Genomic DNA, 16,646 nt, shown 5'->3' with positions numbered 1-16,646 from the left:
GTTCTTATCCAAAACTTATAAAACCATACCTATTATAAGTTAAAAGGCGATTCACACACTCATACCACGATCTGCCAGCGGAATGACATATAGGCGGTTTACACACTGGGGGTGTGGGGGTGTTACATTAAGAAACGAATGCATACATTGCTAATTTAAAAAAAAATAGTCATTCCGCGGCATATTGCGGATTCAGTATGTAAATCGCCTTAGCGACATTTGAAGAACAATATTTAGGTAATGAAATGGTTTTAGCAGCTGGATCAATAAGTTTTTTTAAGTCTTTTGATTAAAGGACTACTACTTTTGGTATGCGTCACAACTTGGCAATATCCTAAGTAAGGAAATAAATAGTTTAAATCCTAATGAGCCGGTATAATGAAGAAAATACTAGATCCTAATTTGATACTATTATTATAAGAACAGCAGATGTCAAACATTTCGTTCGCAAGTTGGATGTCAAGAGCCCGTACCATGAGTCACTGACAGTGTCAAAACTGACATTTACGCTATCGAGAACGTAATTTACTTTCTATACATCTCGTTTGCACTAATATGCGAGTACGAGCGAGATGTATAGAAAGTAAATTACGTTCTCGACGGCGTTTATGTCAGTGCCAAACTGATGGTAGCCGTAAAGATGTGTCTATAGTTTACGCACGTTTTGCGAGGGATTTCAGGATTTCCCCCTTTTTACTTGCCTTTTTGGTTCCCTCTTGCCCACGATCCATAATCTCGCAATGCATGATCCGGCGTACCTACACAAAAATCCTAAGCGCACGGACGCATTTATATTTAGCCTAGTCAACTCAATTCCAAGCAATTGGCACGAGCTTTATTCACAAAAACTACGGTCATGTGACCTTTTAACTTTTAACTCAAAGGGATATAGGCCGAAATTAGCCTGGATTCCTCACAAATACAATGTTTTACTTTCGTGTGAAACCACTTTGAAATTCTGCGCATAAGTTTCAAAAAATTTATAATTGCGAACGAATTATTTTCTCTGCTCGGTTTGTGCCTCCGTTAAAATACTATTAAGTTTCTAGCAAAGTCCTTCAAGATACCTACGATCTAAGAGCCGCTGGTAGCGCGGCAAAGGAAAATACGGATTTACAGCTTCTTGTACCAGAAGAGATAATGCTCCCCGTCCTCTACCAAGAGGTCGTCGACACCTGAAATAAAAAAAGAAGAACCAATTAAATAATATATGAGAACCAAATAAACTGGAAAACTGCCTTCGACAGAAACACGTAGTAAGATGTGAAGTGAAGGAACAACTACGTAAAGTTCAATTGTATTGTGCGTTGGTTTATATTCAAGACGAAGAAGTTACTTAAGAAAAGAGAAGATTATAGATACACGAAAATAATTATAGCAGAAATTTTGTTCTTTCTGTTACTAAGGGTTGTTGCCATGCGGGCTGGCTGAATCTCAGTCAGACGGTATCTACAGCAACCAGTAATGGCAAGCCATCGGTTCCTCCATATGTCCTACCATACTTCAGCCTACCAAGGGTTCAGGACTTTCAGGAGTTTCTAGGATACTCACCAACTGGAGCCACAAGCTGGTTGCCAGGTGGGCTGGCCGGATCAGGGATCTCGGTCAGACGGTACAGCAACCAATAATGATAGCCCATGGGTTCTTCCTTATGTCCGGCGAGCGTGTGGACGTAGTGCCCATTCGGCCACTCACTGGCTTCGAACTTAAACTTCGGGTCCTGCTCGGCGGCCATTTGCATTACGTGGTAGAAAGAGATGTTTCTGAAATGAGAAGAATGTTCTTAGTTTTGGTATTGCTATTTTCTATGAAGGGAAACAAATACTAGTAGCTCATATAAAAATTAAAAGGGGCTGATAAAATATATATCAGTACCAGTGCATTTGGCGTATAATCCTAATTGCTAATCTAAACTTTTTAACTGTTTATTGAACAAAGGACGTCTCTCAAATATTAACGTTTTTGCACACACCACCAAGAATGTCACCACTCATATTTCTAGAGAAGGCTGATATACGTACTGGCGATATATGCTAATAGATCTAACTACAACATAATTTGAACAGAATAAACGCTTTGGTCTTGCCGGTCGCCAGGCCCTTTGTGGCCACACCTACTGCGTTCGTAACTGCTAAGAGGGACGCTGGTGCACTCTCAAATTACTGACCAATTTATGTAGTGAATGAACATTAACAATTGGTATCAACCAAACTCGTATTTAACTTAACATGTAACTTCGACATGTAAGACGTACCTGGGAGCCATCATGTACAGCGTGTAGTTCTCAGTGACGTTGGTGCCGAGCCACAGCGTGTAGGTGAAGGATACGTTGCGCGCGTCCGACTCATTGCTCGTGTGCGACAGGTATGACATCTTCAGGCTGCCATCGCCGTTGTTGTTATCTGACGAAATAACACGGTTAAGATCTTCATTATCAGGATAATGAAAAAATATTGGTAAAATTAAGGCCATGACGTTTCAAGGGGATGATGCAAACATAAAGCACTTTTTCAAGAGCCTAGTGAGTGAATAAGAGAATGTCACCTAGCAATTGAAGAGACGCGCAGCTATTAGCAACGTACCTAGCGATTCATTCCGGTTATCCTGCAACTTGTTCCTGCAATGCGGCGGCCTGACTGCTGCCAGGGAGGCAGGAGTGAGGGCAGCAACGGCAGCAGCAGTATCACGGACGTCTCCCCAACCGCCGTCGGCTTGTTGCCGCTCCAGAAGCCATTTGCGCGCTGAGGGTAGGCTCCAGTGCTGATGCGCGCCTGGTCCACTGTCGGAGTCCTCTAGAGCCTGAAGAGAGAGTGTTTTAGTTTGTGGACAATTAGTTGCATATTGAACGCCTATCTTCTCTTCTTACACAAGAAAAATATCTAATTTTTATCGCCGCTAATTTAAATCAGTACCATAATTAATTGCGTCTCCGAACTAAAGCCCATGAGCCCTTATCATATGGCATAAAAAGAAACGGGAGAGCCAAAGGGTAGTAAAGTTTGAAGGCCAGGCCTTGAGAACCATCTTATTTTTGCGATGTGGTATTCAGTGTCCAGATTGACAACATTAATAACATTACCTGTATAGCAAGAGCGGTGGTTGTCAGCTGCGTGCCGAAGCCCCCGTCAGGGTGTTGCTGGCGCGCCAGGCCGGCCATAGGGCGCCGCACGAAATGGAGCAGACTGCGGTGGCGGTGGTCTTGCACGACGCAGCGCAACGCCAGGATCACCATCGAGATCGTATCTGAAATGCAGATGGAATATAAAGTATAGTCTGAAAACGAAAAAATCTCTAGTTTCCGAAAAAAAAAATCAATTTTGTTGCCGTTACGCTTCTATGGAGCATTTTCGATATCGAGATAACTTTTTGTTGTCAGAAAAAGCAAACTTGAATCAAAACTAATTGAAAGCTTGAAGAGAAATTTTGATAAAAGTACTTACCTATCCAAAAATATATTTGATAATTCTATACATGTACAACCAAAAATTTCACAGATTTCTCCGGAGAGCGGCACTAACTTATATTTATAAAATGTCGTTTTAAATTCTATGAAATATATCTTGTCTCATAGCTAAAAAACCGTTGCATAAGGAATGTTAGTGACCGTTACATCAATCAAAATCGAATTAGACCGGGGACGGATTTCACCAATTTATTTATTTGCACCACTTTTCCTTGTTGTTTGTCCCCTTATCCAATCAAGACATTCCAGCGAATGATTCGATTATTTCCTTATTTGAGGCGTCTACCCGGAAAATAAGGGGACGATTATTCGTAGTGTTTGTAAGACAAAACCAGACTTTGCCGAAGGGGCTTTTCTTCTGCCAAGTCAAGTATGAAACGCCAATGCTTTTGATCCGTTCAACAAACAGAGCGTTTTTGTGATATTTTCGGAGGCATTTGATCTGGCATTTATTAATATTATTTAAGGATTAGGTAAGTAGGTAAGCTAGGTATGAAGTAGTGTTAGTTAACACACTTCATAGCATGGCTTCTGAGTTCAGAGCTGACAAACCATATTCACCATAAATCATCGGGAATGTAACTACCTATATCAGAGCACAAACAAACCGACTAAGAGTACCTAATACCTAGACTACCACGGCATGTTTACCCTGGTAGTTTTTGATGCAGGTTTTGTGATGAAATTAGATAGGTATGGGTCATGGTTTTCCCGATCGACAAAGGACGATTTATAAGCGATGTCAAAGTTGTCTATTCAAGGTTGCTACCAAGTCGCGTCTATCAAAGGAACGCAGGTCTTTGCAGAGAGTGCTTAAGGCTATCAGGCTATCACTTACAAAAGATTAAGAATCTTACCAAGGCTATGATCAGCGGCAGCGTTAGCGATATCCAGCAGCCGCCTGATATGGCGACGTCTGACATGAGCTGCAGATGAACAGGCGGCCAGAGTAGCATATGCAAAGTCGAAGTCATGCGGCGGTTCCCGGTGGAGTAGGGCTGCGACTAGGTCACGTCCGTGGAAGGAGCGAGGGTCCTTGCAGAGAGCGCCGAGGGCGAGGGTGTAGGCGGCGAGGCGCGCCAGCGGCGGGGGAGACTCGTGGTGCCTGTTGACAACGCGATACGTTTCGTCATACATGCTTGATTCTTCGTTTTAATACATAATATCTGGGAGGCCGAGCATTGCTCGGAAAACATATTAAAACAATATATACATATAAATATATAAATAAATCAATATACAAGAATTGCTCGTTTAAAGATTGATGATTGATAGATAGATAGATTAGATAAAGGTCGAGCAAGAACTTTACGCATTTGTGATAGTAAAGCTTTTGCGCATTCAATACTGATTTATAATTTTTCTCACATTTATTGATCGAGCGAAAGCCGTGGTCTCCGTTCTAGTTTGGGCAAAAATTCTTTCGTATGTCCGGATCCGGATGTTCTTCTCCTCTACAGGACGAATTTTTCAATTGGGTAAGCATGTTGGAAAATTATTATAGATTTTTGTATGACTAGTTGTTAATTATTTTTTTCAAAATGGCGTAGCAATCGTTCGCAAGGTTTACAGCTCACAGAGCTGCTAGTCTTTTTCATGGGAAAACGTAATATTTATACAATTATAAGATATGTACCTACTTAAATAATAAAACATCTTACTTTGACATCATAAGTAGAATCTCGATTTCCATTTGTTTGGCAGAAAGCTGCATTTCCAATCCCTGCTGCTCGATCTCCTTTCCAGTATTGTTTGCAAGCTGTAACAAGGAATATGATAATGATAATGATGATTTTACAGTAAGTAGATTCATGATTAATGTGATTATCCTTGGCAAAGTGCCTACAAAATCACTGCATCAATTTTGTTTAATGAAACGGAAATGAAACCTTGCTTAAGATAGTTCCAAAGCATTATTACTCTAGGATCGGGCTCGGATCGGGCATAGCATCAGACAGTTCGACGAGTCGCGTGCAAACGTGCAAAGAATAAACACCTCTTCGCCTTTCCGCCTCTTTCTAATCAGTATTATGCGAAAGAGATGAAGAATGATCCTGAAAAACGCTGTAAGTGTAAGGCCTGAGTGGACGCTCGAGTTGGGCGTGCAGCGGGGCGGGGCGTGCGGCGTGCATGTTAAACAAATGCAAGCGTATAGGAGCGGCCTTAGTGCACGCTGCTCAAATCACTTGAGCCCGACGCCACGCTGCACGCCCCGCCGAACCGAACGCTCCGCTTTGAGCGTCCACTCAGGCCTTACACTAAGAGATGCTCACTACACGCACCTGAAGAGTGAGCATGACATCATGCGTATCGTTTCCCCAGCCCCAATCTGGCTGCCGATGCTGCAGCAGATACTGCAAAGCCTTCTGAATGGCCTGACCCTCGTTCAGGGTCTTGGTCTCCCAGGCGACGGTGGTAGTCGCCGCTGTGGTGGTAGTGGGTGGCGGTTTGGTAGTGATGGTGGTGGGTGGTTCGGTTTCTGAAAAAAAAAGGGAAATTTTTAGACTGACAATCTTATGCCTTATGTCGTCGCTCTAAGAGCGTTTTCACTGTCCGGTCCGATTTCGGATGTCGGATGATCCTCGGAAAAGCAGCTGTTAGAGAGTGCCCTATGGCATCAGATGCTTTCTTGGTTTTAAGTTTTTTTTAACACTAAACCTTTTATCAATTAATGAATAAACCAATACTTATAAAAAGGCGGGCTTATATCGTGGGGCGGATTGAGTGGAGGCAGATCTCCGTGAGTGCGGCGTCGGCGAAAGCTGGCGTGATACCGCTCTGGACCGAGCAAAGTGGCGTGCTCTTGTGTTGGAGGCCAAGATTCATTTTAGGTCATCGTGCCAGCCAAGTAAGTAGTAGTAGTATAAAAAGGCACATTTTAGAATTTTCTTCTTTGTGGTCGTATCTGACATTTGATATCGAATCGGACAATGTAAATAAAAACAATGTAAATAAGTCTAACATTAAAGCAGGTACCCAACTTCTATACCTACGCATGAAAAATTACTTAGAGCCAATTTACTCTTGACTTTGACGAATTCATATTGGTATAAACAGGTGATGATGATGACGAAAGAGGTGATTATAGCTCTAATAATATTTGATATCAAAATGTAAGTCATGTTGGCCTCATAGTTTTAAAGTCTTAAAGAGCCCCTGGAAAGTGACAGTTTAATGTCGGCTGTACACACTCGTTGAGCCCATCGCCGATAGTCTCGGTAATCCGACCCAATCGGAGAAGGGCAAGAAGAAGGGGGCAGTATGTACGAGTACACACTCGTCCTCGGCCTGGCTCTCGACGAGTGTGTAGTTGTGTACAGCCGGCGTTAAGTTTGGCGCATGCGATGCGCGACTCACCAGTCTGACCTCGGGCGGCCGACAGGGCCAGCAGCGCGCACAGGCTGAACAGGTGACGGGCCATGCTGGTCATCTGTAACAACATAAATACAAATAAGTTTATGAAACTGCGAACTAAAATAAGTATAGAAGTGTAACAAGAGATTAAAATTAAGGATGACTCACGCTAGAGCGCGCCGGGCCCGGACCAAGGCGTCCGACGATTTTCTATGACGGAACGTGAGTCATCCTTAATAATGAAATTACAAAGGACACGCAAGTACCCGTTTTGTGACCTTAAAACGAATTCTATAAATAAAAAAATAAAATAAGCACCATTACAAAATTGTACCTACCTATACTTTATTTTAGGCAATGTCGCAGTCCCTTCATGAATCAATAAATGACGCCGTGCCCATATCCATGAATAGCCTAAGTGTAAGGCCTGAGTGGACGCTCGAGTTGGGCGTGCAGCGGGGCGGGGCGTGCGGCGTGCATATTAAACAAATGCAAGCGTATAGGAGCGGCCTTAGTGCACGCTGCTCAAATTACTTTACACTTAGTGTAAGGCCTGAGTGGACGCTCGAAGCGGAGCGTTCGGCGGAGCGTGCAGCGTGGCGTCGGGCTCACGCGTAATGTGAGCAGCGTGCACTAAGGTCGCTCCTATACGCTTGCATTTGTTTAACATGCACGACGCACGCCCCGCCCCGCTGCACGCCCAACTCGAGCGTCCACTCAGGCCTACACTTAAGGTTTTTAAAACGTTATTCGCATCTATAAAGCGTTTATTTTTAGACTAAGACCTAAAAGCATAGGTTCGAAGCTACGCTAAGTGGATATTGAAATTCTAGACTAGATCGATCTACACAATTTTAGTACTCTCGAAAATAAAGTGTGTTGAACGTTATCCGTACCCACTCGAGACGGCGCGCTTTATTCACGAATTTCACGATGTTACAATATTTGCCTTCGCCAAACAAAATACGCTTACATTTCGAGGAATATCTTATAATAAATAACAGGATAATAAATTGTGTTTTGTAGCCTGTTTGTGCCTTATGTTTAGTCATGGCGTTGATAGGCTTGGTTTATTCACTGCTACGTTTATGGGCGCCGTGCCTGGTAGCACAGACGGTTCAAAATACCTAGTTTAAAAATAAAGTTTTTTTAAAATAAATATATATATATCTTTAAGTACATAAATGACTCGTTGGTAAAAAACGCCAATCGAAACTGAATTATTGTATGGAAATAAATAGTCATCATGAGTCATGTATCGTATTTGTCATCCCGAAGCATTTTTTCTTATTTTTCGGCGTTTGTCAATCTATGTACGATTGGCCCCCTGGGTCCATTCGGCAACCTGATAAGAACAATTTTCGAAGGTACTAGTCTAAAGGGGCCCATTGATTAACAGTCCGCCGGACGGTCCCGGCCTGTCAATTAGAACACAAAGTTGACAGTTCCGAACAACTGACAGGCCGATACCGTCCGGCGGACTGTTAATCAGTGGGCCCCTTTAGAGATGAAATGAAACACATTATTTTAAACTATAGTTTTAATCTTATTTCAAACGAAGTGGTATTTCGTAGGAACATAAGTTTAGAGAAACTCATTTGTTCGAGCTATCAGTATTCTAACCACGATTCCGATTTGAAATCCTAAAATCTTACCGCTCGGCAACTCGTACCAATGCTAGTGCAATGTTATTTAGGACATTTATTTAGCTCTTCGGTTATGTTTATGTAGTTAGATCACAGAATAAATAATAATACTGTTAGGTTCCATTTTCTGTGGCCAATGTCCCATAGATACTGTGGTTTTGAGCACATATATGCACACACAAGAGTACCTAGCTTACGAGAAAATGTGTATTACTTAAATTCCCGTATCGCCTTTTTGCATAAACCTTCAAAAATACTCTTAAAGCCAGTGAAAATATAACAGGCACCAGGGAAATCTTATTGAAAGCCATATGAAAGGTACCAGGCAATAATGGGCGATGAGGAGTTTCCCCGGCGAATGTTCTAATGGTTGCACGAGGACGGGCGAGTATGGATTTTCAGAGAACTGACTATTTTCTATCCATTTCTGAGTTGATAAAGATCAACGGTACTTAGAGTCAATAATTACTTGTTGGACCAGCCCTGTACGTGTTGCCCTGAGCCATCCTAGATGTCGCTTTTTGTTGGGGCCCATTTTGTGGGGGCCCATTTTGTGGAGGCGAGTCACCGTCTGCCGGAAATAAAATAGAATACCGATTTATTAGGCAGGCGTCCGGTTTTTTATCCAATAGCCCAGTATTTAGTCCATTGCTTTCACTCAATAGGCTAGCTCATTTTATATTCCATCAACTTTCAATAGTCCTTGCACCCTGGCGGGTGCTGCCTCTGCGTGTGTCCCATGACACTACGGAAGATCAGCGCTGGAAGTCGCCAGCAACATGCTGAGATGGGGCCATTTCGTGACACTTTATTTTCACTATGTTCTTTTTGTGTAATTATGTCTATTCTCTGTGTGTCTACGATTAAACTATTCTATTCTATTCTACGTGTTGGCTTCAGCTCCGCGCACACCACCCAAATGTCCGAAACACCATTGTTCCGTTCCACCTTCGTTGATTGTAAATATTAAAGGTAATAAATAATTCGTATTTTTGAAGGCTGTTGGAATCAGAGCCCTCTAATGAAAGCGGATTGCTCATCGACGCAGTATCACGTATGCAAAGTGAGTGTATTAGACATCACGGCGCGGCTTCGCAATGCGGCCAATCTACATTTTTATACGCGTTGATGGCGGGAACTCGCGCGTGAACAATTTTATTGTTTAGTGCTTCTTTTTTATATTAATTTCCATTGGTTCAAGAGATACTTACCTTTTAGAATTTTGTTTTCTCGATTCACAATTTATTGATTTAAAAAAATTGCTTAGTTTTCAATGCATATAATTTATGAATCAGTTTAATGACGATCCATGCTAAATATGTGAAAGGGCGCCAAAAAGATAGATAATTATCTGTGTAGGTACTTATATTAAATACCTACACTCGTATCTTCAATTAGTAACCCACAACACAAGCCTTATTAAGCTTCTTAACTTACTACTTATTAATAGTTACTTGCGATTTTGATCTCCTTTTTGATACGACCTTGAAGGTCGTTCACGCTGATTGGTACCTACATGCGAAAGGAAGTGAAAGTCGTGCGTGACACGCGCGCCAATCGATACGATACGATACCACAGAATAAGTAATAGTATTATCATACAGAACGGCCACGCACCGCCCCGCCCCGGTTTGGATTACCTCGCCCCGCGACAGGCCGCGACATGAATCTGGCGGACTTCTGGCGTCCTTTCAGTAAAGCGACTTACCCACACGTACACAATGACGCGTGTACAGACGTGCCGCGCACACATATAAACGCAAATGATTTTTGATGTATGGCGTGTCCGCCCTGTGACGACTGACGATACGATAATTTATTGATAAAAAATAGTTATTTGTTTTACAAGGGGGCAAAGTTGTTGTTTAACCGCTCGTGCTAATATTGATACCCGAGCAAGCGAAAGATTCCAATATGAACGAAATCGAAGTTCGATAAATGGAATCTTGAGCGTTGCGAGGGTTTTAAAGCACGAGGGTTAAACAAAATTTGCCCCCGAGTGCGACACAAAATTTTTCACCACACCAACCTGAAGCAAATATTAAATGTAAAATATCAAACAAAATCAAATCCAAATGAATGTTATTAAATATGTATCATCCAAAATCATAATTTAAAAGTAAATTCTACCAGCAAACATAGGAAAGCAACTCAAAATTTGCATTTGTTTACTTTGCCTCACATGTGAATAAAATGCAACTTTGCTATCAGTTTTTGAAGTGCAAAGTAAGCCTTTCCGAGCTGGTGTGGTGAAAATATTTTTACATGTCATAATCACCAAGGCGATCGTCAAAGTGATATCAAAACCATAACATTTTTCATATTCGAATCGTTTTCTAGGTCGTTTTGTGAAAAATTTACAATGATTTATTTATTTATTCAACGCTCTACCATGCGTCCAGATAACAGAAGGTTATTTGTTAGTTAATCCTCGAAACCACAGCTTTGCGATCGCAACACAAAGTAATTCGTCTTTTGTAAAGAGCACACTTATTCCACACGAACACGAGTGTGTCGCTCCAACGAGCCAGTTTAAGAGCATAGAAAAGCGAGGTCACGTTGCACTGGTGTATCTGAGAATCCAGTTATGTAACCAAAGATAATAAAGTAGCCGCGCTCGTGAGATCAGTGATGGATGGCTTACAATATCCCTTCCATTTAAACTTGGCGTTTTATTCGCTCTGCCCCACGATTACAAATCTGGCTATTTCTCTGGGGTGATCGTTGACTTGAAGCTTAAATGGCTTGAAGCTTAGTAGTATTAAAGATATGTAATTGTGAGAGACCAGCGCCCGAACTAAAGTCTTATTGCGTTTATTTTATTTTACTTTCATATGTATTTATAAGTAACGCTGCAACAGAATTATAGCGCGCTGTAATCTTAGTACTTAGGTACTTACGTAACTTCAAAAAAACTTAGGCTTGAAGGATCAGCTGAAGTACCAGGGGAGCAGCAGGGGAGCATTTCGGTTGAGGAGTTAATTTTTCGTTTACACACAAAACGTAAAATGCAAAAAGAAGTAAAATTCCACCCTCTTCACACAACATTAAAAAATAACAAAATTTAGCGTTAAAGGCTTGAAAAGCATCAGCCGAAGTACCAGGGGAGCATTTCGGGCGAGGAGTTAATTTTCCGTCTGGTGCGCTAATTGCGAGGCGCCCGCGCAGCCACCCGTGTAAATGCCGCTTTACTTCGTTACGTTACCTCACGATGGCGTGCTCGATATCGGTTACGTTGGAGAATCTAATCTATCCAATATTTTGATTGGAAAATGTAGGTATTTTATCGAATAGCTATATCATATTGTAAAAGTATTTCGTATATGATCTGTTGTGTTTGAGATAACTTAAAAGGGTTCTCGTAACTTCGACGCATATTGATTGATGTTTGAAAATGATGTCAATGCGTTTTCACACGCCCGTCATAATACAAATATAGCTGGTCAACCAAATCTTGTCAGTAAAAAAAGGCGCGAAATTCAAATTTTCTATGGGACGATATCCCTTCGCGCCTACATTTTTCAAATTTGCCGCCTTTTTCTACTGTCAAGATCTGGTTGACCAAGTATATATGTATACCTATATCAATCTAAAATTTTCTCCCTTGTAAATCGATTTTAGGTAGGTAAGTAAGTTGTACTGTGTTACCTGTGTACATATGAGCTCTGAATGAGGTTTTAGAGGAGGACTATTTCTTCATGGCGGCCTTTTCACATACAAAGCGTAAAACGCGTGTTATCGGCTACGCTCGTAGGGCGTAGCGCTCGCTGGCAGAGAAAGTGTTAATTCATTCATCGTGATTCATGTGAATTACACTAATTACAGGTTCGGAAATTGATCTGGATTTGATGTGTGTACAGTGACAGATCTGTTACTGTAAGAAATTACATTTCTAGATTGTCAATTATGTTACTTTTAACACAACAAATCCATTGTGTTTCTATAATAAATCCTGACCAAATTTATAACCTGTTATTACAAATAGGGCCGGTACATACGGACTGAAACCCGACTGCAACTTGTATGGCACCTGCACGCCGACGTTGCACTTGGCGTGCAGTCGGCGTGCAGTTCCCATACAAATGTACTAACCCTCCAATTCGCTCGTTTTGATACAAAGCATTTGCAAACATTCCCCTAAATGAGTTGTATGAAATTCCATTCCGACATGCACCATTAGCCATACCAGCTGAAGTCAAAATACTAGGGCAACATAACACAACAGGAGAACCATTAATCAAGTACAAATCAAACACGGATCAGCGCGTGCCGGAGGATTTATCTATGCCTTTACATGTATGTACCACTGTTGACGTTAAGTGGACTTTATAAGTTTGCAATAAGGTTTACGAATAGGCAGTGAACACGAACAGTGTAGAGAGGATACCTATGTGTAGCGAGCGAAATGTGAGCGTTCATACATATTTAGAGATGTGTTTTATTTATTTACTGAACAGGGCGTGTGAAAAATGAGCTCTCATTTTACCTAAAGATTCGATGAATCAATATCTTGGATATTACTTAGATACAAAATGTATTCGTATTCGTCGCAATAATAGTTATTTGTACAACAAGAGATCAAAGTTTGATATTTCTTCGAGTGCTTATTTTGAGTCCCGTGCAAGCGAAAGATTCTATAATAGATTCACGAGCGTAGCGAGTGAATCTAATTTAGAATCTTGAGCGTAGTAAGGGACTCAAAAGCGCACGAGATGTAAATAACTTTGATCTCGTGTAGTACACAACATTTTTCACCTCAGCAGTGAGAACATATTAGAGAACCCGAAAAACGTATTCCTTCTTCATCACTTACATCTATTCACTCATGTTTTCTTAAGATATACCAACAATTAAATTTTCACCTCAGCAGCTCGAACAAGGGTACTTTGCTACTTAAAAACAGTGAGCAAAATCGCATTTTGCTCATTTTGTCTCACTCAGTGAGCAAAATGCGATTTTGCTCACTGTTTTTAAGTAGCAAAGTACCCTTGTTCGAGCTGCTGAGGTGAAAAATATTTTACTACTAAGTACTTCGTACTGCCGTAAATATTACGATACGCTTTTTACGCTTCTGTCTCTTACGTTACGACGCCGTGTGCTGAGGGCCTTAGGTTTAAGCTAGGTCTATGCGTAAGGATCTCTTTCTTTGGAACATTCGATAAAATAACCGCGCAATAAAATAGTCCAAAAATCAATTTTCTGCTTCCAAATATTGGTTTTGAGAGTTTGTTTAGATATTTGAGAACACCTTGGTCGCTCTGTTATATCCGATGGCGACGTACAGGAGATTCGTAAATACTTTTCTCTTTTTGATATGGGTCAATGTACGGGTAGCGGTCAAAGGATCCTACCCCTAAGCTCGTACGCTCGTATAACACGCAATTTCCTTATAAAGGGCCACACACACGCTTTCAGACTTCAATGGACACTCTTCAGACCTTTGAGGACTACTTCTGTTATTTAACATTTACGCTAATGGACAGGGGTTTTATTCAGAAACAACATATTATACCGATTCATTCAATATAAGTCTTGGCGGCTGAAATTTCATGAAAATGATTTTTTGCATTGAAACCTAATATTTAAAATGTATATTTGTGTAAGTATAGTATCATAGAAGTCTCAATTTGGGTCTATTTTCATATCTACTCTTTACAATCCTGCACCAAACTAACCGTCTCTGTTTAGACCAATGGTTGACTGGTAGAGAATGCATTCATTTGTATTCTTTTTGTGTAAATTTGTGCAATAAAGTTTAAATAAATAAATAAATCTAGCTATATTGCTTTTCGTCTGTGTAAAGTCCCTGAGTAAGTCAATAGTTTAACATACCTACAATTTACGTAGCAGAGGAGCGGTAAACCCGTGCGACTGTCAGTCCGAAGGTCCCGGGTTCAAACCCTGGCTCGTACCAATGAGTTTCCAGAATTTATGTACGGTATATCAATGGATATTTACCTACGAAAACTACTATCACATGTACAGTTTTTGTAAGTATATCAAACATTACACACCCATGCTACGCGGTCAGCACGATATTACGGACAATGTGTCTGCCCTCGGGAAATGTCACACAAATGGCACAGATCACTTCGAGATGGACCTTGGGCCATCTAAATTATGTCAGACGACACAGACAAAGTCTACTACGAGGGTAGAATTATACTTATTGTTACTGTGAGTATTGCGTGTCGGACTATTGACAATAATTAACATTATGTGTAGTGGGATGTTTGAAAATGTGATGTCTACCCCAAACTTTTTCATACACTTTTCATCGGGTAGTTGCACAACACAAATCTCTGTTTTGACATTTTGCTGGGACATCAGTTAGCTGGGACCACGACCAGTGAAACCTGTGTCGTAACGTAGGCAAATAAAGGTAATAAAATAAATTTCGCGAAAGACCCGTCTATAAATGTGAGTTATAACTTGTACTTATTGTCAGTAAAATAGCACTTAGCAGGAGTTAGTGACCCAAGTCTTAGGAATCACTTCAACATGTGGGGTCTGGGTTAGGTGTTCAATGCTGCACACGCTCGTTGACCCCAATGCCTACATCGCCCTGGAGCCCTAGGGATCCAGAGCTCCAGGGCTATAATAAACGCAGGTAGTAGTCGAGGTTAATGCACGCTGGTAGTGAATTGTTGTGGAGTCTATGTGAGACAGTCTATGGCTACACGCGACCGTTGACCCCGATTGGCGCTACGTTTCAAACTTTAGGGCTCCGTACGGTTACCATCAGTTTGTCACTGACATAAACGCCGTCGAGAACGTAATTTACTTTCTATACATCCCGTTTGCACTAATATGCGAGTGCGAGCGAGATGTATAGAAAGTAAATTACGTTCTCGACGGCGTTTATGTCAGTGACAAACTGATGGTAACCGTACAGGGCTCCAGAGCAATAACAAACGTAGGGGCATTATGGTTTGGCCGGCGTTGAACCGAATTGAAGACTGTGTCATAAAAATGTTCGGTTTAATACTTATTAGATTGGATTAGATTAAATAGATGACAAAGCCGATATTACTTAGGTCCACTTGCACCATCCCGCTAACCCGGGGTTAACCGGTTAAACCTGAAGTAACCATGGTTACCAGTACAATTTGTGACTGATGGGTTAACGGTTTAATGGGTTAACCCGGGTTAGTGGGAGGGTGCAAGTGGCGCTTAATGTACTAGTAAAAGTTTACAAAACAAAACTACATTGTGGGTTCCTCTGAGGTACCTACCTACATAGGCATAACTGTTATGCCTATGTAGGTAGGTACCTCAGAGGAACCCACAATGTATAGTCCGTCAACCAAATCTTGTCAGTAGCAATGTAAAGCAAACTAAAGTAGGGCAACACTCAAAGAGCAGTATTGCGCTAAGAAAAGCAGCAATGTACATCGAACCAAAATATTTTTTTTCCGCTGAGCGCGCCCTGCGTACGTCAATTCAAATTGTCACTCGCGGTTTATTGAAAAAATTTGAAACATGGACGGACAATTTAAAAGCGATGTTAAAACAATGTTAATCAAAATGATGAACAAATTTGAAGATATCAAAAAACAACTCCCTATCGTAGTGCTTATATTCTCTTTGTTCCCTATCTATGTCTTCTAAAGTTTACTAAAATAAAATCATATCAAAATGCAGATAATTAGATAGTGCATATATTTGTTATTTACAATATAATATGCCACTTGTTAATGAAAATTAGTGTACTCTTCTGGATGAATATGACATACCTGTGTAATTTTTTTTTGATTGGTATATATTGTACAATAGGATTACATATTAAAAATAAAACAACTGATACTTGGGTGTTTATTTAATTTAAAGGTAAATAAGATAAGGGTCACTTTAGCTTACACTATAATTCAGGTCATTAATTGAAAAAATATAATGAAGTTACCAATGTTACCGGGTCACTTACAACCAAGCATAATACTCTGTAGTATTCTATTGCATCTTTGTAAATAGTCACAACTGATTGCTGAAAATATTAGACATGTGGGCCTATGGACGGTTTCCAGGACACAATTTATGGTCTTGTTTGGATAGATTTAGGCATACGTTTTAATTTTATTTATGCCTTTTAACCCTAAAACAAAAAAACTGAACATAATCTTAAATGTTCGAAAGAGTTCTTCTAGTATGTACTTGTCATAACCTCAATTTTTAGTAATGTTTAC

At 40.8% G+C, this 16,646-nt stretch overlaps 1 protein-coding gene across 2 annotated transcripts in view; it reads right to left on the bottom strand.

The window, feature by feature from the left end:
* Positions 1-930: 930 nt before the first annotated feature.
* Positions 931-16,646, bottom strand: part of LOC134656892 (uncharacterized protein CG3556) — a 147,475-nt gene continuing 131,759 nt past the window's right edge. The window contains exons 3-11 of one of the 2 annotated variants that reach the window (XM_063512436.1): positions 6,821-6,893; positions 5,746-5,942; positions 5,125-5,222; positions 4,321-4,568; positions 3,080-3,243; positions 2,583-2,799; positions 2,255-2,402; positions 1,552-1,763; positions 931-1,175 (exon numbers count right to left, since the gene is read on the bottom strand). In XM_063512436.1, coding sequence (XP_063368506.1) covers positions 1,114-1,175; positions 1,552-1,763; positions 2,255-2,402; positions 2,583-2,799; positions 3,080-3,243; positions 4,321-4,568; positions 5,125-5,222; positions 5,746-5,942; positions 6,821-6,893 — 1,419 coding nt within the window. In that variant the 3' untranslated portion in view covers positions 931-1,113. The remainder of the gene's footprint in view (positions 1,176-1,551; positions 1,764-2,254; positions 2,403-2,582; positions 2,800-3,079; positions 3,244-4,320; positions 4,569-5,124; positions 5,223-5,745; positions 5,943-6,820; positions 6,894-16,646) is intronic. The other variant, XM_063512435.1, reaches the window with a different exon arrangement.

Source organism: Cydia amplana, chromosome 19, assembly GCF_948474715.1.
Source record: "Cydia amplana chromosome 19, ilCydAmpl1.1, whole genome shotgun sequence".
NCBI classification, from domain to species: domain Eukaryota; kingdom Metazoa; phylum Arthropoda; class Insecta; order Lepidoptera; family Tortricidae; genus Cydia; species Cydia amplana.
The sequence above is the reverse complement of the archived record's forward strand: the minus strand, read 5'-3'. Positions and strand labels throughout refer to the sequence as shown.